Source organism: Sabethes cyaneus, chromosome 3 (genome assembly GCF_943734655.1).
Source record: "Sabethes cyaneus chromosome 3, idSabCyanKW18_F2, whole genome shotgun sequence".
Lineage (NCBI taxonomy): Eukaryota > Metazoa > Arthropoda > Insecta > Diptera > Culicidae > Sabethes > Sabethes cyaneus.
The window spans coordinates 182,397,299-182,421,844 of record NC_071355.1 but is presented as its reverse complement, the minus strand read 5'-3'; the positions used below and the strand labels follow the sequence as shown (position 1 = coordinate 182,421,844).

Here is a 24,546-nt window from a genome sequence, read left to right as displayed (position 1 = left end):
AGTCACCATTACTGCAGTGTCATTACTTATTGCCTAGTTCAATTGCAAAACTGCGAGCATCATATTTAAGTATCCTTGAACTTTGAGTGTGTAATTCGGTGGCTGATCCACAACAAAGGCCAGCAACAAAGCAAAACATTTACCCACGTTGAAAACGGGGGGAGAGATGATGTAAGTGAAAATTTTCGCTCTTTCGCGTCGTGTATTTTTCGTGCCACATAAACTTTCTCTGTTGCTGCTGCTCCACAATGAGTTTGGCGCTTAATTTCGAACGTAAATGTCGCACCTGTGGTACGGATATCTTGGAGCTGACATGTGGCATACCGATCTTCGGCAGTGGACTTCAGCTGGACCACAAGATTCAACGCTATCTAGGATTGAATGTAAGTTTATATCTGACGTTATCTGTTAGCTATGCTTTTCACTACCGTATCCAGCAACTGCGTCATTGAAAAATCATACCTCTTTTTATGCGCTACTGTTGTACTGAATGCATACATTCACTGCTTCACTATAGTGAGTGAGGCGAGGGATCAAGTCCCTCGCTGAGAGCAATGGAGCAAAAGAGACGACCTGCTAGCAAACTTTGCTCGGTTTACCTTTCGGTGTATTAGTATGAGTAGCCTTGGCTGGCCTGAAAATAGGCCGTCAAGTGAAACTTCAGCATCAACTCAGAGGAGGTTAGCCTTTTTTCCTAATATGTATAAAGATAAAGCCTTGCTTATCAGATATCCTGCTAAGTAGGACTAGCTATTGATTAATAAGGAAAAGGGAAACACTAAGAAAAACGCAAGCACGACGCTTACACTTGCTTGCTATGCTCATTGCAAGCATGGGTGGATTGTATCGGCCTCCATCGACGCAGTTTCCTTCTATTCACTCATGTCGTGGAGGCAACCAACTACCGTCGATTCGGGCGAAATTGATCAGTCGGGTGAAATTGATCAGCTTGGACTAACGAATAAAAAACTCTTTATTCTACGTTTATACTGATTCATAAAGCTGAATATGCACCCATCCATATAAAGATTGAGTTACAGGTCAAAGTCACTTGGCTTTCAGCGAGATTGATCTTGTAAATGGCTTGATTTTTTAAAATTTACTGTTTTGATCGAATCGCAATTTTCAACATGCCCGATAAAACTCTTTGCTGTTAACACAAATTTCGTTGCAGAAGGAAATTTTGATAGAACTAATTCGATTCTCTAATTATCTGGCTGTGCTTTGATAATTTCCATGAATAAAATTATGCGACAGAAATTGTTTGATTTGACCTTTTACGAAATAAAACGATTGATAACATCATGAACTGAGGCAACATAGATTTCTAGATCGCTATGGGTGCGAAATGGAGCTGCCACCTGCGAAAGTTTATTCTTTCTGTAAAGCAGAATGGAGATTTATAAAAGGGTGCAAAAGACAGACAATACTTCGCACAAATTTTACAAACGCTCCATATGGCAGTTGCATGAGAGTGCAAGAGATCGGTTTGTGCTTACATAGCGAAATGCAACTACACATTCAAAGAGACAGTCAAGCTCCCGTATATGAGGAGAATTAAATTATTTGTTTCACTAGATTGGTGAAGATTGCATACGAAAATCGTACATTTACACATATATACAGCAATGTTTAAACAAAAACAAACGATTACGATGCTAAAATTGGCTTAATATCTTTTCTATCGTTCATATTTATTTAGCAGATACATCAACCATGCTAATGTAGAGCTGACTGTTTGATTTTTGTGCTAGTTGCTGTACGCGACATTGTTGCCTACATACAGGCAATATCTCGATTACGCCAGATTTTATACTGCACGTTAGGTTATTGCTGTCAGAGCGTATGGTTTAATAGCAATATCGTCTTGATTTCTACGTGATCAATTTCACCCGTTATTTGTAAATTTTCAATTTCACGATTACATTAAGTTTTATCTAAAATAAAACTATTTATATAAGATATAGATGATACTTTCGTGTAGCCAGCACTACAGTACTTATTTTAAAATTGAATCATCTTCCTAAATATGTTTCTATTCAAAGATATTTAAAAAATACTCGAAAAAGTGATCAATTTCACCCGAATTCACGGTACTTATACTAGTGTTCAATGCTGAGTCTCGGGCTCAGTGTGAACGTGTACTTGTGCAGGCCACGTGCTATGCTGTACGGGTCGGTTGTTTGCATTCATCATTATGCTCCGATCTCGACTGTGACCTGCGAGACGCTATATAGTGATGTAGTTGCGCGAGTTAAATGTTAATGGTCCGAAGATAAGTTACACAAGAGATCATTCCGGATTTTTATGAATTACAGTGGTGCAGGTTTTGACTTAAGACAAATAATTTGTTGAAATATAATGGATTTTCTCTTGAGAGTGTCTGCGGAATTACTAATATAAATTTCGAAAACAAACATTCCCACTTTAAATGACTAAATCAAAACAAACATTCAAAAGTAAATTCGGAAAAACCACGTTTAGGTCAAGTAAATACTTCATTATCAGTTTGCAATTGTCATACTCCTTTAATTGCATTACAACACGGGACAAAAAACATTTCAACCCAAGTAGCACGCTTTAGGTCCATTTAGTTGAAGCAACCGGATTACAACTGAAATAAGTCATATTTCGGTTACCACAACAACTTTGTATCAACCACGCTAGTAGGGAAAGACGATAACATCATACATGCTAAGGGACGATTCAAATGTGACGTCCACCAAATTTCTGCTTTTTTAGACCACCCCCCCCTTTCCTACTGTCCGATTGCGTCACAAAACTCAACCTCCCCCTCCCCTTTGGACGTCACACAAAATCAAAATAAAAATGAAAAGCGTGTTGAAAGTAAAAAGTGATTTATTAAAATAGCTTAACCCTTTATAAGGCCGTGGCAACTACGCGTAAAATTAACACAAACTTCAGCGAAACATAATGTTAACATTCGGTAGAACCCATTTATATTCTTTTTGTTGAGAAAATTGCTGAAAAACTTGAAAAAATTGGTGGCAATATAGTTGCCACTGCCCCTCTAGCGCAAAATGTTGGTGGCAATATGTTTGCCACTGCCCGTCTGGTGCAAAACGTTGGTGGCAATGTAGTTGCCACTGCCCGTTTAGAGCAAAACATTGGTGGCAACATAGTTGCCGCTGCCTGTCTGGCGTAAAACGTTGGTGGCAATATTTTTGCCACCCTCTCGCAGGATCACTTTTAAGAAACTGATCAAGTTCTACCATTTAATTCTACAACTATAAGAAGTATTCGTTAACATTCAGCTTTTTTTGCTGGAAAAATAGCTGGAAAACTTGAAAAATTTGGTGGGAATATAGTTGCCACTACCCGTCTAGCGCAAAACGTTGGTGGCAATATGTTTGTCGCAGCCCGTTAAGCCCAAAAAACATGTTCTCGAATATTGGTTCTACGTTTTTGGATAAATCCGCATAATCTATCACAAAACGCCGTAACCATCCAAAATATTACCATCCAAAAAGTTTTCAATTTAATGGTTTTTCTACGAATTTAAACCAAATTTACTGTTGACACTCAAGAACCAAGATTTGTTTTCATAAAAGTGGTTCGTAAATTACCATTTTTACAAATTCAGCGATTTAAAAACATTGAGAATGTTGCCAAAGGCTATCAGAACATATTGAGTACATAATATGCTAAAACGATATTGTTCGAAGTGCAAAAACAATATTTTTCGTTGGTGGCAATATAGTTGCCACTGCCTTATAAAGGATTAACCTTTTAAGACTTAGTGTATGATTAAAAAAAATAGAAAATAACAAATAATAGCTGCGAACAAGGTCTCTAACAACATTCAATTGTAAATTGTTACAAATCAATGAAGAAATGAAGCTTTGGTTCAACAAGCTTCAATCTGCGTCGGCGAAGCAGGTTTCACTACATCGTAACGATAGCTTTTAGAGTTCATTGTATTTTTCTATCAAGTATTTAGTAAAAAGCTAGAAACTTTGATTGCAAATGAACTGAAATTGATTTACATATCCTTCAATGTAACGCGTGGTCCATCTAGTTAACATTGATAAATTGTTCCTAACTTTCAAGCGCCGTCAGCTGGAACAATAAGTTCGTAGATCGAAATATATCGATGAGTAATGAAAGGCTGAGAAACATATGTTTGCTGACTTTTGATGAAAATGCAATTTTTTTTCAACAAATGACACATTTGCCTAACCCCCTACCCCCCCCCCCCCCCCTTTATCACAACCTGTCACAAAATTGACACCCCCCTCCCCCCATAAGCAATGAACGTCATTATTGAATGATCCCTGAACAAAAACTGTCGATTTCAATTGCTATGCTGCTTAAATATCTACTTAAAATAAGTACAACATAGCTTGAAATATATTTTTTTCAACAATCATGTTTTATAATTTTATTTACTTATAATATTTTGTTCTTCAATTAAACTATGAAGTTTGTAACATAAATTAATGCAAAATTTGGGGATATTTCAAAATTGTCTAATAGATCACGCTGAACGTTCCCCGATTTTTACAACAACAGCATTGCTCCGAACAAATAACTCCAATGGATATTATTTGATTTTCTCAGACTTCGCTTATATAAAAAAACTGATGAATCGTAATTTACGAGTCATGAACCATGCGACGTAAAACAGATATTTTTGTATAAAAATGTGAGCAAATTTTCTCGGTAAAATAAAAAAAAGATCGTAAAATTTTCTATCAGTAGGGTTTATTTCTAATTCCCGTCGTAGTATATAAAGCCATTCTAATTTTCATCATTTGTTGGATGGATTTAATGAGTACTCCAAAAGTTCGTGTGCTGATTTGACTAAAACACACTTACCTTCCGATCCGTGAACTTTGAAATCACTGAAAAACGATTATTAAAGCATATTATTGAAATTACGCAACTGACTTTATTTCTTAAATTCGTCGTACCGCTTTAAAATCCGTCCATCAAAATTTTTCATCGTCTGAACGAAAAATCACAACAATGTTTACGAAGCTAACGCGCATAATTTGTGTAGGACGGCATGACAAATATTATTCTGCAAAATTTCTGCAGGTAAGGCAAGTTTTCCTGGCTGTAGGATAACGACAACACCTTCCGTGAGTTATTTTCATTTATGAATGACGGAAATTAAAACGATTAGTCGACATTTTCTTCTTCGTCGCACGAAAAAACGTTTGAAATTTGGCTGGTAGGACTTCTTTAATGATAAAAAGCATTTAAATAGATCTCAGCTCACTTTGATTGATCGCGTATGATAGTCAACAAACTAAAATATTAGGCAATAACTAGTTTTGCGTTGTGTGTCATAAAAATGCTGATATTTTTAATAATTTAAGTTGGATAGGACGGGAATAGGCAATTACGACGAAGCACCAACATACCCTATGAACCTAAAGAAGCTTAGAATAAAAGGAATATTGCGTAACTCATATTCCATTCATCTAAAACAAGTAGGTACACTGAAAAGTCGATGTAAACTTCTGAATCGGTTGCTCGAATGTTCTAGGAGGCTGCGTTCTCAGAATACACGAACCAAGTGCGAGAAATAATCACGCCAAACGGATCACCATCGGAAACAATCACCAAGAAGTGGTTGGTAGTCGACGTCGACAAATACCCACAGAATTTCCAAGTTGCTCCATTAGTCGTATTTGTCGTATATTTTAGATCCACAATAGACCTGTTAGTAGTTTTATTCGATATTACAGTTTTATAAAACAAGAAGGTTGGTAATTTGAAACTGACACGCGACTGTCTATGGAGGAAGAATACCTTTTCATTAAGGGGCGATGTTACAAACAAACCAAAGCGGCACCCATGGGCATCCCGTTATCACATTTCCTACATGAGTAATTGATAACGAACATCTTTAAGACTTGACCCCTGTTGATCGACGCACTTCGCAGCCAGTTATTACGGACAATTACGGAGCTAGTGCAACGATTCTACTGGCTCTAAGCAGCATCGCCCAGCCGAGATTAGTGCATAATATTATTACGATTGGATTCTTAGATCCGCACTGTACCTCAAAGCTAACTGGGCGGGACGACTGCAATAAGACGGTTATCGAATCAGTGCCAAATTTAGGAACCATCGCCACGATTGTCGGCCTTGGGTTGGCAATCTCCAATCGCCCCTATCATCTGCTGCCTCGAACTTATCGGCCTCTGCCGGGGTCTCTACTAAATATTATTTCGCTCATCCGGCATCCTTTTTTTTCCTTGTTGGGGACCTTGGACCACTGCGACCAGTTCTTTGATCTATTGTGGTGGATCCGGCATCCTTACTACGTGGTCAACTCACTATAGCCTCTTGTGTTTTAGCCGCTTCACAATATCCCATGTCTTACATCATATGTTGCGGGAAACTTAACAGATCGCACTTAAACGGACAAAATCTGTTGTGGTGTGTCTGTATTTTTAAATTGAAAAGACATAGAATCAGCGACATTGTGTTGCGTCAGCTCAGTTTCCAGATCGTTTACTGATTGTGACAGTTGAAAGTTTTTAAGCAAATGCGTTTCCAGCCTCATCTGCGATCCACCAAGGTAATCATTTGGGACCGTTAATCTTTCTGCTGTATTTCAATGATATCGGTGGAAGCTGTAAAAATGCTACATTCAAGAGGCTTTCTGTATGAGTTACATTGCCGCTGCGTGAGTATTATCGACGAATTAACTGCGAATATAAAAGACTCAGACAACGCAGCTACTTGAATTATAGACGACAAATGGAGAGAATACTTAAATCAGACCCTAAACGATTTTGAAATTTTATCAACCAACAACGAAAGCAGTCAAGTTTGCCTTCTACTATAGGGTTAGCTGACAAAACGGTCAATAACGCTACTGATATATGCAGTATGTTTGCAGCAAAATTCGCCAGTGTATTTTCAACGAAAAGCTCACAACAGGGCAAATATTGAACCGTTGCACAAGGGGCAAAAACGAGCTCGTAATCCCAAGGATTAGAAGCCGCTGGTTTGGAATCTTACAAAATACCAATTCTTATATAAAAATGCACGAAATCGATTGGTGATGGTTTCATCCTACCGTGAACGTACCATATTCTGCGCAGTTAAGACATTTGTATGATTCTTCCGCTATTCTAAGTATTCTAGATTTAAATTAACAACGTGGATAGCAGCAACGTGTAGTGCTACGGTCTATAATATCCGATAAAAAATATGGGAATTATAAGTCGACCAACAATTGAGTATATTTTTCGTTTTGTAAACTTATCCACGGTGCCTAATTCTGCGCACTTTCTTGCCCATGTTCCTAATTCTGCGCATGTTTGCTCCTAATTCTGCGCACCCAAAAAGTGAAAATAAATACTCTTGCCATGCTTTTTATGTCTTTATACGCTGAAAGCACACCAAAAAATCCGACATTAGCCATTACCATAAATAAATCCACGATCCGGCCTTCTTGTGCTGTCCGGGTGGCAAAGGAGCATTTTGATTGCTTCATTTTAAATATTTTATTCACGAAAAAAGGGCGAATTGATTCGGGTTTTCTGCATACTGAACATTACACTTTATACTAATACCAAAAATTGTGTTTTCATATAGAAACCACTGCCCCGCTCTCTGACAGCCCCTTGAGGTTGAACATTAAAAAAATAGAAGACATGTTTTCATGAATTGGCGCTCGTGAGTTCGGAACCCGAGACACAGCACAGAATTCCAATCAATGGAAGTTAAAGATTCTACTTGAATTTTCATGCCTCCATCAGCCATTTGGGTGAGGTTCCGTATTCTTTCGCGCTTTCTTCGTAGGATACATTACTGCGCAGAATTTGGAACAAGAATAAAAAATCTGTGCCTAAATCTGCGCATTATTACATCACATTTTTCTAAGGAAAGCAATGCATGTGATCACTCTTTTTGTCTAAAACATGACTAAAACTAATTATTCTTTCTAATTATGCTGGGTAATTTGATCATTGCAAAGAATTTCGATCATAAATTTGTTAATTTTCTAGCAGGACAATCTTAGCGTTGGTGCTAACGACCACCATTTCTGCCACATAAAATACTTTCAGTTTCACGTTAAATTATTTCGCTCTCAAATATTATGGCCCATTTGTGAATAATGGCGTAATATTCAACAGACATTTATAAAAAAATAACGCAATGATCATAGTTATGCACCATGTTAAAAAATGCTTACATAAAGAAAAATGCGCAAAATTAGGAGCTGCGCAGAATTAGGGGCGGTCACGGTACACAGACTTTGGGAAGTGGTTAATTTTGCCATATTTTACCCAAAAATCATGTTAAAAACTAATTAAACAGTATAAAAACTTATTTGCCGCCCATGAAACGAACTCAAATAGCTTCCAAATTTTGTCAAAACATCAGAAGAATCAGATTTCATCCATTCTATACTGTGTCAAATGCAAGAATAGTACATTTTGCCCAAATCACCCCCATATACATAGATAATCTAATTAAAGCGATTAAAACTAACTGAAAGATAAAAGACAGTCTTCAAAAACTGTGTAGTTTATCTTACAGAATAACTTTGGAGAACATTTGAAAACAATAAATTAAGAAGATGCGGAGTTATTGAGCAGAATTGATTTTTATGAGTATTTTTTAAATAAATCATTATATCTCGCAACTACCAAAGGATAGATAGTAACTATATTCAGCAAAGTTGCTCATTTTAGTGTGTACTATAATTTTTCTGAAGAAAAAAATTTTATTGGACATAATCAAAAAAACAAAAGTTTGTATCACCCTGATAGATGAATATAAGATCACCTTGATAGTTTGAAAAGATGCGCTGTATTTTATTGATAAACTTCTTCGAAGACACCATCGTTGAAAAATTGCGATTTTTTACGCAATAGCAAATTAACGTGTTTTTGTAGATCTAGGAGAGAATCAGGCAAAACGAACCGATTGTGAATTCATTCCTGTACTAAATCGATGACAATCAACTTTCCTGGTGTTTTTTGAGTAAATTGGTACTATTCGAGGTCATACCCCTGTCTTTGAATTAGTTTTAATCGCTCTAATTAGGTTTTACTATGTATTTAGGGGTGAATTGGGCAAAATGGACTATACCTGGATTTCGCACAGTATGGAATTGATGGGATTTGATTCTTCTGATGTTTTGACAAAATTTGGATGCTATTTGAGTTCGTTTCATGGGCGGCAAATAAGTTTTTATACTGTTTAATGAGCTTTTAACATGATTTTGGGGTAAAATAGGGCCAAATGGAGCACTTCCCGAAGTCTGCGCAGGATGAAACCATCACCAATTGATTTCCTGCATTTTTTACATAAGAATAGGTATCTTGTAAGATTCCAAACCAGCGGCTTCTAATTCTTGGGATTATGAGCTAGTTTTTGCCGATTGTGCGTTGGGTAGAATCAATTGAAAATTTGCATAGAGAAAGTTCAAAGTGCATTGTTTATACTGTGTGAGTCTTTTTATCAGGTGCGCAAAGATTTGACAAATGCCGTCGAAAGAACAGCTCATTTGCGAAAAAATTCTGCACGAGCACATCGAAAATCAAAATCTGTCTCATCGTACCATCGGTAAAAAGTTAGGAATCCCAAATTCTATCTACTGCAAAAGATAAGTTTGATGTTCCAGAGAACCTCCGAAAACAGAAAATGTCGAACTTTGCCATAAAACCATTTTTATTGTTGCCAAGACTCTAGACAACTAGGCCGGATTATGCTAATGACACGTGACTTCAACCTTAGATTCTTGAAGGTAGTAGATACGCCAGTCTTTGATTTCCTCATACTTGAGTAAAAGTATGTCATCACCACTATCTACTGGCGGTAGGGTGAACTAGACTGTCAGAGTCACCTCTGGTGATAGTCAGTTCTCATTTTACACAAGTGCTAGTGACAGATGATATAGTCAAACATGTACCTATGAAAACGCTCTACGAATACTATGGCTGGTTAGTCCACCCTGTTACCGTCAGGAACCACTTTACTGACGATTGAATCTGCGAAGTGTGGCGCAGAGAAATCGCCTAGGGCACTAGAATAGGTGGAGAAATTTCTCTTTTTCGGTAGGACACGTTAAGTACTGCTCTTTGAAGAACAATAAAAGAGTCGATTCTGAGGAATCGACGAGTTCAACCAGCTGCTGGTTGCCTAAGAGAGGGAATGCGTATTCTTTCTCGGACCCTATCTTATAATTTATTTAAAAGTCTTTTGAATTTGTCAATTCTTGATAATCTAGCAATATGTTTCATACTTTTTTATTGTTATTGTTGCAGATATCCCTCCACGATAATCTCCCCAAATGTTTGTGTGCCACCTGCTTCATTAAAATCGAAAGCATCGATAAGTTTGCCATCCTAGCGAAGAAAACGGAGGAAGCCTATCTCGGTTGGTTCAAATGTATTCGAGCAAACATGGCGAAACGATATAATTCCCTGCAGCCTGGACAGCAACCAAGCGTATCAGTAGCATCAACTGCCCTTGGAGCTGGCTCAGGCTCACCCAAAATTGACTACGGCTTGCTAACAACAACCATTGGTGAACAGATCGCGCAAGGTTTTCCGAGAAACGCTGAAACAAACGAACTGCAGGCGATCAAAATGATCAAACCAGAAATTTCGATCATTTCCTACAGTGATCTTAAAATAGGACTACTGATTAAGGATCAAGAACTGCTGAAACTAATCCTCAAAGCTTTGCGGTGGGCTGAACACGACCAGAAGGCTTCGTACGAGGTGTTGATACAACGGTTGAAAAACACTACGTTTAGGGAAATCCTCTCCAATCACAACTTGTTGAATGATAGCGATCTTACCCAACTTTTGAAGTCCTATATCGGGCAGGAAGCGTATAACAAATTCACAGCCGGCAACGTTAGCCCGGACGTTTGCAGTCTGATGAGCTCACGGGCAGCAACAATACAACCGGTGATTGCGTCACACCCTTCTACGGCGATGGCGACGTCTTCGTGCAGTTTAACCAGTTATAAAATAGACGAAAATAGTGTAACCCAAATGGAGGTAGGGGTCGATCCCAGTTTGTTTCTGGATGATGAAGAATCACAAAACCGATCCAAGGCGGAAGCCGCGCAGAAACCGCAGGAGAGTGTTGTCACGATTAAGTTGGTTCCGGCGAATCTAACAAGCAGTGCTACAACGAATGAGAAGGTTTGTTACTTATTTGACGTTTCTCTAGTAACCTTGTAGTAACCTTATTGAGAAAGTTTTAAGACAAAAGATTGCTGAAATTGTTACGAACAAAGCGCCTCCATCAATTCCTAAGAAAAAGGAAACGCTTGGTCACTATTCAGCATGCAGTTTCGGAAATCCAAAAAGGGTTTCTTAACGTATTGAAAAAAATCAAACACAAATTTGATTAAATTGAGAGTAAACAGCTCATTCTGTCGAGTCATGCGATTTATTGTCGATTGTTAACTATACGTTTGCTATGATTATTTTTATTTACAGATGATACCAGCGATCTTAAAGTATGACGTTCGCAGTAATGGCAACCATATATGTACAAATTGTCCGGCAACGTTTGCCACCAATACAGATCTTCAGCAGCACATTGTAACATCTCACTTAATAAGTTGTAAAAAACAGCTACTGGCTGAGAGTTTTGTTGATAAAAAGATGATAAAGATCAGAGTTAAAAAACACAAACTAAAAACCCCACAGCAAAAGAGCGTGAAACCACAGGAAAATAACGAAACTCCAACGATCCCAATATCAATTCCCCCGGCAACAACGATCACAGTTATTCCTGCTCCAGTGAAATCTATTGAGCCGATACAACCTGAACCGAGGACAGAAGTAACGAAAGATCTCAAAAAACAATTGAAACTACCTGAACTACAGCAAACCAGTACAAAACAACTCCAGAAAAGTGCTCCGAAAAATCAAACAAAATCAAAAAGGAAACCCGAACAAAAGCTAACCATCAAAATAGATCAAATCCTGTCCAAGCGAACACGCAGCCAGCTAGGCTCATCCGGTTCCGGTTCCAGCAGACGCTCGAAGCTAATCTGCACCGTTTGCCGGAAACGTATGCCATCAAAGGCGGAACTTAAAAGCCACATGGAGTCACACCTGGCCAAGGGAAAGTACACCTGTGAGAAGTGTGACCGAGTGTTCAACAGTGCGCTGAATCTCTCCCGTCACCGACAGTACCACGCGGGGGAGAAATTTTCCTGCGACCGCTGCCGACGGGTTTATCCCACTAGCAGTACGCTCCGGGCGCATAAAGTTACCCACAGCGATGCCAGACCGCACAAGTGTCAAACGTGCGGTAAAACGTTCAAAAGGAATCAGGATTTGAAGGTGGGTATGATTTTAGTAGAAAAAAAAAAACGGAGAATAAAGCACCCAACAAGCATTGTTTAAAATACCTTGTCTTTAGAATTTTAGGTTGCTATTAACTCTTGACTAAACAAGTTAAAAATGAAATAAAATGCTTGTTGGGTATAGCTACAAACGCTACTAAAATTTGCTGCCGTATAAATCTGCTCAATATAAGCAGTAAACTGTATCCTGGTTGTGAAATAAAACCTAATTTTCTAGGTTTTCATTCCGCTTGTTCGAATTGTATGACAATAAGTCATAAAAAATATTTTAGTTAAACCTAATTAGCTTTCACAGATAGCAGTACTTAAACTGAATTACTATTTAATTGCAGTTTCACATGAATCAGCACACCGGAGCACGACCCTACAAATGTCCACATTGCACGAAATCCTTTGCCAGCTCAGGAAACTGTTTCTCCCACCGGAAACGAATGCATGCCAACCAGCTTCCTGCTGATAGCATAGAAAAGGAGAATGTTGTAACTAGATCTAGCAAAAAGTGTTGAACAATATGTACCTATTTATATGTTTGTAACGTTAAAAGTGCAATTCATCCCCACTAAACTATCCTCCGTTGGTTCTGTGATAAGCAATAAGTTGAATAAAAGAATCTAACGCAAACGTTGAATCACGTGTAATTGAATGAATGATGTAAGCTCGGTTAATGCGATGCAATCGCATAGTGCAGTGTGCAGTGCAAATTATGCTTTACTTGCAGTGATGCACATACATTAACACAAAACGGACCCTCTACTGGCGAATATCCGAACTGATCATTTCGTTCCCAAGTTTCGAACCCTTCAAACCTATGCACAAAGCAAAACACTTCGAATGTCATCAGCAAAAGCAACGTCAAATCTGACCTTCATAGTACCTTCATCATTGAATGGTGGCGGTGCTCAATAATGGCACTGCAGAAGAAAAGTTTGCATCGCAAAAATTTACTGAAATGAACCAAAAATGCATAAAAGTACAATCAGAAAGCTATGGAATATTTCCACTCAATAAGGTTAAATAAATCGTTCTTTGACTTAATGCACTTTTCATAAGCAGCTGTATGTAAATTATATTCAGCCCAGCCCACCGATTAGCTGTGCCAGGCTCCTCATGCACGTTTTTCAGTCGTTTCGCGCTGCCACAGGATTCGTAACAAACGCACACCACGGCAACTGCTTGTTCCCGGCCGTCGTAGTAGTAGAGTAAAACAGCGCTGCTACACTATCCAACACGTAAACGAAAATTGCAACTTTCATTGTCATTCAGTTGTGCTTTCGATTTCGTTCGGTTCGGTTCGCAAAAATAGTTCGTCTTGCAATCAGCTGGATAGTGTTCGGTTACTAAACATACTATTTCACCACTAGTGCTGTCATTTCATTTGTGACTAGTCGCACAGCATCCTGTTTACTACCGTTGTTTTTATTCTGCACTTTTCTGCTTCCCGAAGACTCGCAGGAAAGTAATCATCACACAGTGTGTTTGCGCAAATTACAGGCTTCTTCATCACGGTAAAAGCGTGTATTGGTGCCGTGTTTTTTGACAGTGACAGAGCGTCGTCCCTCTGTCCGCTTAAGTGGACCCCGAAATTTTGCAACAACCCGTTCCCGGTAGGCTTAATTTTACCGACCTCTGCTCGATTGACACCGTCGGGAAATTCCATGATGTCATCCAACGGCGATGAGCTACCGGAGGACGGGGCATTTGCCGCCAGCAAAAACAGTTGGAATCGCTACTATCAGAACAGCGTAGTGCAGCCACTACTTACGGGTAAGTATTTTCTCAGTGGAGCTTATAGTTTGCTTTGCATGCTGTCGTCCCTGTCACCTATACCTCGATCGCGACAATTAGTGCCGAGATAGTACTCTCTCAATGAAAACCTTAGCTTAGTTTAGTATACCTATCTTAAAATCTTCAACCCAAACCCACTCTGCTGTGGTGGTCTCCCGCGAAACATGTGTTCCTTTGTATGTGTCTTATCGGCGCTTTATCAGGTTGGTAACGAAGCTGTCACTCCATCGTCCGTAGTTATTCTCATCATCGCTTCGCTCTCTGTTTGGGCTGTCAACCGGGGCACGAAAAAATTCGGTATGGCGATATCAAGGCTAAAACAATGAAATGTTCCGACGACAACTGCGATTCCTTCTATTTCAGAAAAAAAGTGACAGATTCTCCCCATCCCAAAAGGTCAGGTATTATTTTCTTTATATGAACCTAGACCAATTTGATGTCCTGAAAGTAAAAGGTTTTCATAAAGTGGGCAACCCTCCAGTATGTTTGACAGTTTACATCGATATTCTATTAGAATCTAAACCTTTAATAATTTGAAATCTTGTCTTGTGACGGAATACAGCATTTTGCACATATTACTCGTTGACCTTAAGAAACACAACGGCAATAGTAACTTGTTATGTGACCGTGCCAACCACGCGTAGAATAAAATAAATGATTGTGAGGGCTAATTACTCGCTCATTTGTGAACCAATTCAGAAAGGAAGGTATCAGTCGGTCATAAATCTTTCAACAAATTAACCAATATAGTGAACAGAATTGAGTCTTAAATATTCACTATTGATAAATTCATAAACGTTAAGCATTGTCATAATTCATTGACCAATCAGGCGCCAGCACATTTTTGATTCCCAAGTCAGGCACAACAACCATATATACCTGCGATTTCATTCGTTTCCATTTCTGTAAAACAGGTCTTCCCTTTCCAACAGGCCTTGAACTACATTCTTTCCAATCATCCTAAACCAATTTGATACCCTGAACGTAAAATTTGTTCGTAAAATGTGTAACCATTAGGGATGTGCGATATTTTATCGATACCGGAGGTATCGATATTTTGATTCGATATATCGAGTATCCGGCATCGATATTTTGTCTAGCGATATCGGATATCGATACCTTTTCATCCGATATTATAGGTATCGAAAGCTGCAAAAATCCCAGCTCTTCATGCATAACTTTTTGCCAAATCATCGCACTCGCGTTTATCAGTTCTCAAGCATTCCAAACATGCATGCCTAAAAGCTGAACCATACTGCATGTCGCATTTGAAAAATGCTACAAAGTTTATTTGAGTCGGTACGTTGCTGCCGTGCCTGATGAAATGAACTGCACGCTCAAAAAAGCAACCGCAACCCGTTTCAGTGTTGTCTTTCAGACGCCGGTTTTCAACATTTCGGTAACACTCAGGATTGCGTGTGCTAGCTTCGTAAAAGATCCTCGGATATATGCTGAATGCGTGTTTCTTTGCTAGCGTTAGGTTTTCGTATTCCCTTATCTATTTCATTTACTCACACGGCCAACTGAAATGAATATGAAGCACCTCCAGGTGTGTTTTTGCAAACTTGAGAATACTCTTCTACGGTGGATGCCGATATCAACGGACTGTTGGGTTAATTGTTTCCTGAAGCCACCACCGAACATCGTATCGCTGCAAGCGCTGATTGATTTGCAAGAACCATTCATACTATGAACAGTGAAGCGAACTACGTATGGTAGCTTACTTTAAACCGATCCTGCTCCTGATCAATTAATTATTCTATGCCTAAAAATGCGTGTCTCATAAATCCAGCCATGCCGTGTGTCACTCACTCAAAATATTACAAATAATCGAAAAACTTTTTTATTACTTAACTTCAGTTTATTAGATGATTCCGGAAATGTGTCAACCGGGTGCATTGAAAACTGGTGCTAGAAGTATTACAAATTCAACACCACCGATAAATTGCTAGCCACACTTCGTGTTTGTTTGCATGTATGAAAAAGAGATGAACTTGCTTGTGTCTTTTTAGGAAATAGTAACGACCGTATAAGCTACGTTCGGTATTTTGCCAATGCCTGATTCTAATTTTGAATTTTGTTTATTGAGATGTAGATTATCTTTAATATTTTCACCCCTGTAATAACATAATGTGAATAAATAATGTGAGAAGGTAAACTTATCCGAATCTAAATTACATCTAACACTTTTCTGATTACAGGGGTTAATGTAAGAATTTAAGCGGCTTCTGTTGAAATATAACAAACTATGCAGCAAATCACCGGGTTTTTCAAGACAAAGTCTTGCCAGGATATTTTGTTGCATTTTAGACCAATCTGTTGAACAACTGTTTGAAACTGATCAGTTTTCGTCCTGGTGCTTCTAGTTAAAAAGCGCCCGCCTGACCGATAAATCTGCTGCGAACACTGTCGAGTGGAACGTATGCGGTCTCTTGGAGGTGCGGAGATGACGGCGACATAAACAAGGCAAGTGGCCGCATCGCAAGCCCGTGACGGATCGTATCTGAAAACTTTCCGAATATTTCGGGTTTCGATATCGGTGAATATCGAAGTATCGATATTTTGGTTGCGATATACTCATTACTCAGTATCGGATCGGTCCGATATATTGCGATACCAGATACCGATACTTTGGCTTTCGATTCCCATCCCTAGTAACCATTTGAATCGATATTCTAATGGAATCTAATCAAAACTGATGTCTCGTGCGAAAACGAAGATAACGGAATATAAAATTTCATGCCTATTACTGCACTAATATTAAGAGTTCATCGCGACACATTAAGGAATCACATACGAGCTCTAAAACGTTTTTATTTCAGAATTTATCAGGGACATTTCTTTAACTAGTTTAACCAGTTAAATGTTTATTTCCTTTAATTATTTGCAAACATCCCATATTATTGTTACAAGGTTATTGCAAGATGTATCGTTTGCTAGTTAAAAGACTTTTATCGTCCAAACCGTTCTGTCATAAACTTTTAATCTTTATTCTTCTCATCAATCAGCAGACGAGTGCAAATGGTCGGTGTTAAGTCAGACCGGACCAAGTGACAAAGCTCTGATTTCAAGAAAAACGCGTTCAAAGTTTGCTGCTCTGTATGGTTTAGAGGTGTCAATCGCTCGAAATCCTCTCATAACTTTCTGAATGCAAAATTTATGTAGTCTAAATTTAATCAGACTACATAAATGTTGTAAACATGTACATTAGAAAATACTTGATCGTTTTCTGTCATTAACTCATTTTTTTTTTAATTTTGCGGCTTGGTCCAATCTGATTCAACTCCAACCAAATAAGTGTTGTAAAATGACAATTTAAAATTATTCGTTTTTGCATTCGTTTACTCTTTTTCCGATTATTATTTTTCGCAAAATAGCAAAACACGTTGAAGGGGTTACATATTATTGTGCGTTTCTTTTTGTGTTCCTCTTTTTTAATTCGCAATATTTTCTATTTTTCAACTACTTACTCAAACAAGAATAATTCTTTCAAAAGCTTTTCTGTCTATTTAACATGTGTCTATGCGTAATAAACCTATGATTAATAAAGCACCTCCTTAAGTTGCAATATGGCTACCACTATGTTCGTATGTTCGAATCTCGCTGGGCGGTGCTGCCTTGAGTCAGGAATTCAGGATTGTTGCACTAGCCCCGTAATTGTCCTGTGCTCTAATAGCGGACTGCGAAGGCTGTTGATGAAGAATGGTCAAGTATTAAAAACGTTTATAACCCTTGGCTTTGCTTTTTTGACGTAGGACTTCGTCTCTCAGCCAGGAAGGTAGCTGGTGCTGAGGGTAATTCCAAATAATCAAAATTTGCGAGCGTCACGAAAAAATGAAAGATTTTGAACGCTAATAGCTCTACCAATTATGTATGGATTTTGATTCTTTGAATGCCGATCGATTCATAACAGATGTAGAAATTATGCGGTTTTTATTACAATTTTCATTTTCAATCATTAAATACTGAAAATTAACGAAAAGTTTCTAGGTAAAATTTCCCCATACATATTCTTTTTGATTACCTTGCTTCACAGACAGGGACGGCAGTTAAACACACCATCTGTTTGATGTGGTTTTCTTTTACAAAAACGGTAACAAAAAGCCCCTGTCCCAACAGGTCGAAGATTCTTTACGACGTTTAAACTTATACCAATTGGATATCTGTGCTTGGGAAGAACGCCAGAGTGCAAAACGACCCCTTTTCTTCAACCGACTTTATCGTTTGAACATTTCACCTTAGTACAATTTGATGACCTGAAAGTGAAATGTCATAGGAAAATGAGCGGTCATTCTTTCCTTTTGGCAGATTGCATACATATACTGCAATAATTTGTTCGGAGTTGTTGCCTTGCACGGATTGTGCATGCGGATGTGATGTAACGAAGCAATTCTTAAAGTGAGAAAAAACAGCGACTGGCAGCGAGAATAGTTTTAGAGCGTTTTATTTGCTGCTTTGCGTCAGTTAGTTGCTTGCAATTCCTTACATAGCTTCAATAATTGTATGTCTGTCAAACGCAAATAGCTGTAAAGAAGAGTGTCAAAGGGAACTAGTAAGATGCAGAGCACCTTCGCAAATTGATATTTTATATGGCGTCCCACATGTTAGTTGTAAGGACAATTATAGTTCAAATCAATCTATCACAATGAAAGATGCTATCAACAACTTCCTAGAAATTGACGAATGCGAATCACTTGTAAATGATAACGCAGAATAGTTATTTATTTTTTTGCTTTATTCGTAGCTGTAAGCAAGCTCCTTAAGTAAGTTAACGTCAACTGAATACAAGTTTCAAACCAGTTACCTAATCTTGGCTAGTGGTAAAAATAGGGATGGTTTGATCACTTAACTTAATTTTGATTCATATGACAGTATCGTCTCAGTCGGGCAAAATTTGACAAAGTTACATGTGGAACATTTGTAGATCTAGTTATTATAAATAAATCAAAATTGAGTCAAATTGATCGAACTATCATTGGCTACAAGTCATGCAAAAATTGTTAAAATACGAATTCATCGCCAATCATTAGGTGATGTGTAATTGTGGCCTGATGGTTTAACTCATAGTGGAACTATAAACTCTAAGAAACCAATCAATACACTGTTACTCTCATTTGAAAGGTAGCACTACCTAGGACACTATTGGATTGTTTTTCGATCTGACGTTTCTTTGAAAAGTTAAAAGCAAAAATGTCTAAACTACAAGACTCGATTTTCTCTAGAACCGCTTGACCGATTTCAATAAGTAAGTTTTAGTATCAAATGAAAAGTCTTTTTACTGCCACATCCATATTCGATAGAAAAGAAAAGAAGTTCAAAAGTTATGCTTAAAAATATGTTTTGACCAGGTCTCAATTAGTCGAATGTTTCTCAGAGAGGACTAAACCGATTACTGTGCTATTAATCTCATTTGGCAGGTAATATATCCTCATAGATTACTATTGTTTTTTGATTGGATGTTTAATTTGAAAGTTATGAGCAATCGTGTACAACATAATAAAATTTAAAAGGATTTCAACCAGATAATTCATCAGATTTCTATTATTTTAGTATCAAAGGAGAGGCCATATGGCCCTAATAAATATATCTGATAAATTTAACGGGTGGCAACTAAAATTTTGCAATTTTTTTTAACAAGCTGTTTTAAAATTAATGAAGAAGATCTGATTTACCGAAATTAAAGATACATTATCTTTGACGTCGAAATCGTTTTATCGTTTGACGTCGAAATAGGAGCGTTGTACGGCCGTCATGTCAACTTTGCGAATGCGTCTCTTGATCCTACCAATCAACTGTTTGCAATTCGTGGCTCTCCAGTTATTTTTGTACACCATGGAACTCAAAATCCCGAAGAAATCTTCGAATGGGCGCATTGAGCAAGATTTTGCGGGTCGTGGTTTTTGGGTAAAAATGGGATCGAATGGGTATTCAGGAACGATTGTGTTTTTTTGGCGTAATGCGATGATGCTCTATCCGGCCAAATCATGTATTGTCCATCTGCATGATGTTTTTGAAAAAACGGGATCAAAATTTTCTTCAAACATTCGCGTGGTGCATCTTAATTGATAGTCAAAACAAAGGGCTTGTTGTTGAAGAAACGAAAAAGAGAACGATGTCCTTCTGCGTCCATAATTTTGGCTGGTCTTCCACTACCTTGCTTGCGAATAGTTGTTGGGCATCTTAGGATATAGTAAACAGTCGAAGCCGCAACATCTTTGCTTTTTAAATGTTGTACCGTATGCTTTTGCCGAGATTTCCGTTGCAGTTTGTTGAAGTGTACAACGCGCTCCCGAAACGCTTCTTGTTTCGACGCCATTTTTAGCAAAATTAGACAAGCATAAACAAAACAAAAAATATTAACGAAAAGAGGAGAGAGAGAGAGAGAGAGCTAACACATACATACTCTCATTTATCTCTGAACTCATTTGTTTTTGAGCATAAGGGCCGCGAAAAAATTCCAAAATTTTAGTTGCCACCCGTTAATTAGAATTGGCCTTACGGGTTAAAAGTTATTAAATAAAACATTGATAAAATTATTTAAGAAAACGAAATTTGAGTTCCGACACATCACCTGTTCAATGATTTCAAAGCCGCATATGATAGAGTAAACCGATAAGAGCTATGGAACGAACCCGGCTTTCCGGGTAAGTTTACCAAACTTATCATGGCTACGATGGATGGGATCCAGTGCTGTGTGAGAATCTCGGGTGGATTGTCGGACCCATTTGAGTCTCGCAGGGGACATTCAACAACAACATTGCGCTTGAAGGTATAGAAGCGGACACCAGACTAAACCGCGAAGCAGAAAAGATTGGGTTGGAGATAAATACGTCTAAAACGAAGTATATGCTGGCGGGCGGGACCAAGCGCGACAGGACCCACATAGGCAGTACCGTGGTAAGCGACGGAAACAAGTTCGAGGTAATCGAGGTGTTCGTATACGTTGGCTTACTGGCAACAGAAGACAATAATACCAGCCGTGAGATTACAACAGTGGAAGTCGTGCTTACTGCGGCCTCCACAAACACTAGCGGTCGAACAATCTGAGCCTCTGTACCGGTTGTCCTCTACGGGCATGAATCGCGGGCACTAATAGAGGAGGACCTGGGCCGCTCGGAGTTTTCGAACGGCTGGTACTAAGAACCATCTATGGCGGCGTGCAAGAGAATGGTGTATGGAGGCGAAGAATGAACTACGAGCTCGCGCGTCTCTATGGCCAACCCAGTATTAAGAAAGTGGCTAAAGCTGAATGGATACGTTGAGCAGAATATGTTGCTAAAATGCCAGATAACTATCTTGCAAAAAAAGTTTTCGCATTGAATCCGGGAAGAACACGAGATAAAGGGGTGTGGCTAGCGTTGTGGCAAGAGCAGGTGGAGCGAGATCTGACGAGCGTTGGTTACCCACGGAACTGGGGACCAGCTGCCATGGACCGAACTAGACTAGATGCAGACGTAGGCCTTGTTATAAGATGTAAGGTCAACCAAGTAAGTATGGTGGAACTGAAGTTACAATAGGAATACCTACGGTAGATAGTAGTTTTCCAGCATCTAATCTCCAAGAGGTCAAACGAGAAATCGGACTGCTGAAGGCCAAAAAACTGCCTGTAAGGACGGCCTACCATCAGAGCTTTATAAACTTGGCCGAGAAACGCTGGTAACGGCTCTGCGCTGGGTTATTTCCAAGATTTGGTAGAAGTAAAAGGTACCGGAGGAATGGAAGAATTTGTCTGTCCCATCTAAAAAAGGTTGATCTGCTCGACTGCTGCAACTAACGCGGCATAAGGCTGGTACAAGGTACTCTCTCGGGTCTTATTACTCCCTGTAGCCGCAAGGTTACCGAGTCTGCCTTGACTAGCGAGTGGTCGTGGGTTTGAATCTTAGTAGAATCAGGACATTCGATGTTAAGTGACAGGCTTTATTCTCAGACCCCTCCACATCCTTCCTACTAAATTGTGCATTTACTAACTATGAAGCCTCTTGCCAGGGCAAGTTATAAGAGTGGTACAGTGATAATATCCATACAAAAAAGGTCTTGTTACTTCGGCTGTCACCGATAGCACAAGTTGCCGTAAGGGATTATCAGGCGGGTTTCATGGGAACTCAGGCAACTACGGGCCAAATCTATCAGAAATGTCTTTATTAATTCCAAAGCAGCATACGATACAGTCGATCGAGACCAGCTGGAGAAGATGACGCATAAACATGGTTTTCCGAACAAAATGATTCGTCGGAAATTAAATAAAAAGAAGAAAACTTTTACAAATTAAATTCTACTATTTTTATTTATACGCGAAAGATACGTATTTCGCCTACGACTTCCAGTGTCTGTTTTCGACTAAATATAAATAGTAGAATTTATTTTGGGAAAGTTTTCGTCTTTTTATTTAATTTCAGGTTTCGTATTCTATTCTAGACGCTCCAAAAAACTTCAGTTTTCTTCAGTCAAACTGACGCGATTGATCAGAGCTACATTAGATCGAGTATTTCGTACGCATCTCGGGTACTTTCGGGACGCGACGAGGCTTGAGACCTAAATCGAATCGTCTTACGCCTTATCGAGAAAAAAATATTTGAAATGAGGCAAAAAATATGGTGTGAAAGGTACCATGCCCCCTTAAGGATCATCATTTTTGATGGGATTCAAAGGAACGTCTGCCTCCCCATTTGCCGCGAGGTACGACGCCGCTCTAAGCCAGTCGTCGTATGTTGGAATCTCGACTAGGAAATAGGATATAGGGTCGTGGTACAAGCCCTGCAATTGCCCTGTATTCTAACGGCTGGAAGCAAAGTCTGTCGTATAAAAACAGAAGGTCAAGTTTACTTCGCGTTCGTAAGGATGGTGTATGTTGGAGAAGCAACAAGCTGACACAAATCAGGACATATTGTGGGAATGCCGGACAACCGCGCAAAAACGGTGGTGAAATAAAGTGGAGGAGGACCAAGGAAGTGAGGACCATTCAAGAATCTGGAGACAGACAGCCATGGACCGATAATTGCCATATTTTAATTTAAAGGAAGAATCTATAGATCTACGGATTTTTATCGAATATTATTCTTTTCCATTCGCCAAGTACGATTGAATCATCAATGTTTACCTAGACGTCACCGGATCGTCGTCAGCGGAACGGAACGTCAATAATTGCATTACGTGTGGAAAAATTCAACAAGAAATATTGCTTAGCGAACGCAATCTCGCCCTAGCAACCCAGTTTCGACAGCACTGATCCATGGTTATCTTGCACGGAACTAACGAGGCACACGATTTGTTTATAAACACACTCATGTACTCTCATGTTCTGATATTTTTGATACTCCGGTGGTAAGTAGGTACAAAGTTTCCTTTCGTTGATGACTTGCAACGAAAGCTACCATATACGAAGCAAGTCTAATCTTATCGCATCATGATTGTACTACCTAATAATGTGTATTTTTACACTAGCGGCATTTGCAAATATTTCTGATTTGCTCTATTGTGCGTTGATAATGATTTATATTTACCTGTTGTAGATGAGAATTGAGTGCATTGAACTATTTTGATCGCATTGAAACGCTTGACGATTCCACGCATTATAAACATGATTGAAATTTTCAGTGAAAATATAGAATTGCTGCTAACAGGAAGCTGACCCAATGAAAACTTCTATTTGTAGCAACACATAATTATCATTCTAGTGATTAGTCTGATATATGTCACGTCTCGCCGGTTACATTTTATTTGCTGCACGTGTTTACACTGAAGATAAAGATGCAATCTACTAGATGCAAATTTCCGCACTCAGGCATCTCCGGTTCTATCTTCCTTTGCAATATTTACGCTTCAGTAAATCTTTGTTTATTTTGTTTATTGCTTACTTTTGCTGGTTTTAAATCCTCGTCGAGACCAAATTAGGCTTTGGTTTGTCTGCCCTCGAAACGAACATTGTAGTATCAAAAATGGACGATCGTCGGACGATTTTTAAATATTTAGAATAAAGTTTTTGCAACCCGACTGCTTATGTTTTCTCACCGAATGGTATCCTGTTCTTTTTACAGATTTGTACCAAATCACTATGGCTTATGCGTACTGGAAGTCGGGCAAAATGGACGATCATGCTGTGTTCGATCTGTTCTTCCGTACCAACCCATTTCAGGGAGAATTTACCATTTTTGCCGGTTTGGAAGAGTGTCTCAAGTTCATGGAAAATTTCCACTACTCGGAAACAGGTAGGTCAATTACTGATAACATCTTTGTTGGTAACTTAATTTCCCCCACTGTATCCACAGATATTGAATACTTGAAACACGCTTTGCCCCAAGGTATTGAAGAGGAATTTTTCGAATACTTGAGCCAGCTAACGGCAAAGGATGTTACTTTGTATGCTATTGCGGAAGGTTCGGTAGCTTTTCCTAGGTATGTGCTTGGCTCTTGTTTACAACAGTTTTTGACAT

General features: G+C 38.8%; 2 protein-coding genes across 3 annotated transcripts in view; both read left to right on the top strand.

The window, feature by feature from the left end:
* The first annotated feature begins 248 nt into the window (after window positions 1-248).
* On the top strand, window positions 249-12,911 carry LOC128740475 (zinc finger protein 236-like). The gene is made up of 4 exons (XM_053836015.1): window positions 249-383; window positions 10,263-11,153; window positions 11,454-12,308; window positions 12,664-12,911. The coding sequence occupies exons 1-4, from the start codon at window positions 249-251 to the stop codon at window positions 12,835-12,837; spliced, it is 2,055 nt and encodes a 684-aa protein (XP_053691990.1). The 3' UTR covers window positions 12,838-12,911.
* Window positions 12,912-13,617: 706 nt separating this feature from the next.
* LOC128741697 (nicotinate phosphoribosyltransferase) overlaps window positions 13,618-24,546 on the top strand; it is a 48,103-nt gene continuing 37,174 nt past the window's right edge. For both annotated transcript variants that reach the window (XM_053837676.1, XM_053837675.1), the window contains exons 1-3: window positions 13,618-14,095; window positions 24,151-24,321; window positions 24,382-24,508. In XM_053837676.1, the coding sequence (XP_053693651.1) occupies window positions 13,987-14,095; window positions 24,151-24,321; window positions 24,382-24,508 (407 nt within the window). In that variant the 5' untranslated portion in view covers window positions 13,618-13,986. The remainder of the gene's footprint in view (window positions 14,096-24,150; window positions 24,322-24,381; window positions 24,509-24,546) is intronic.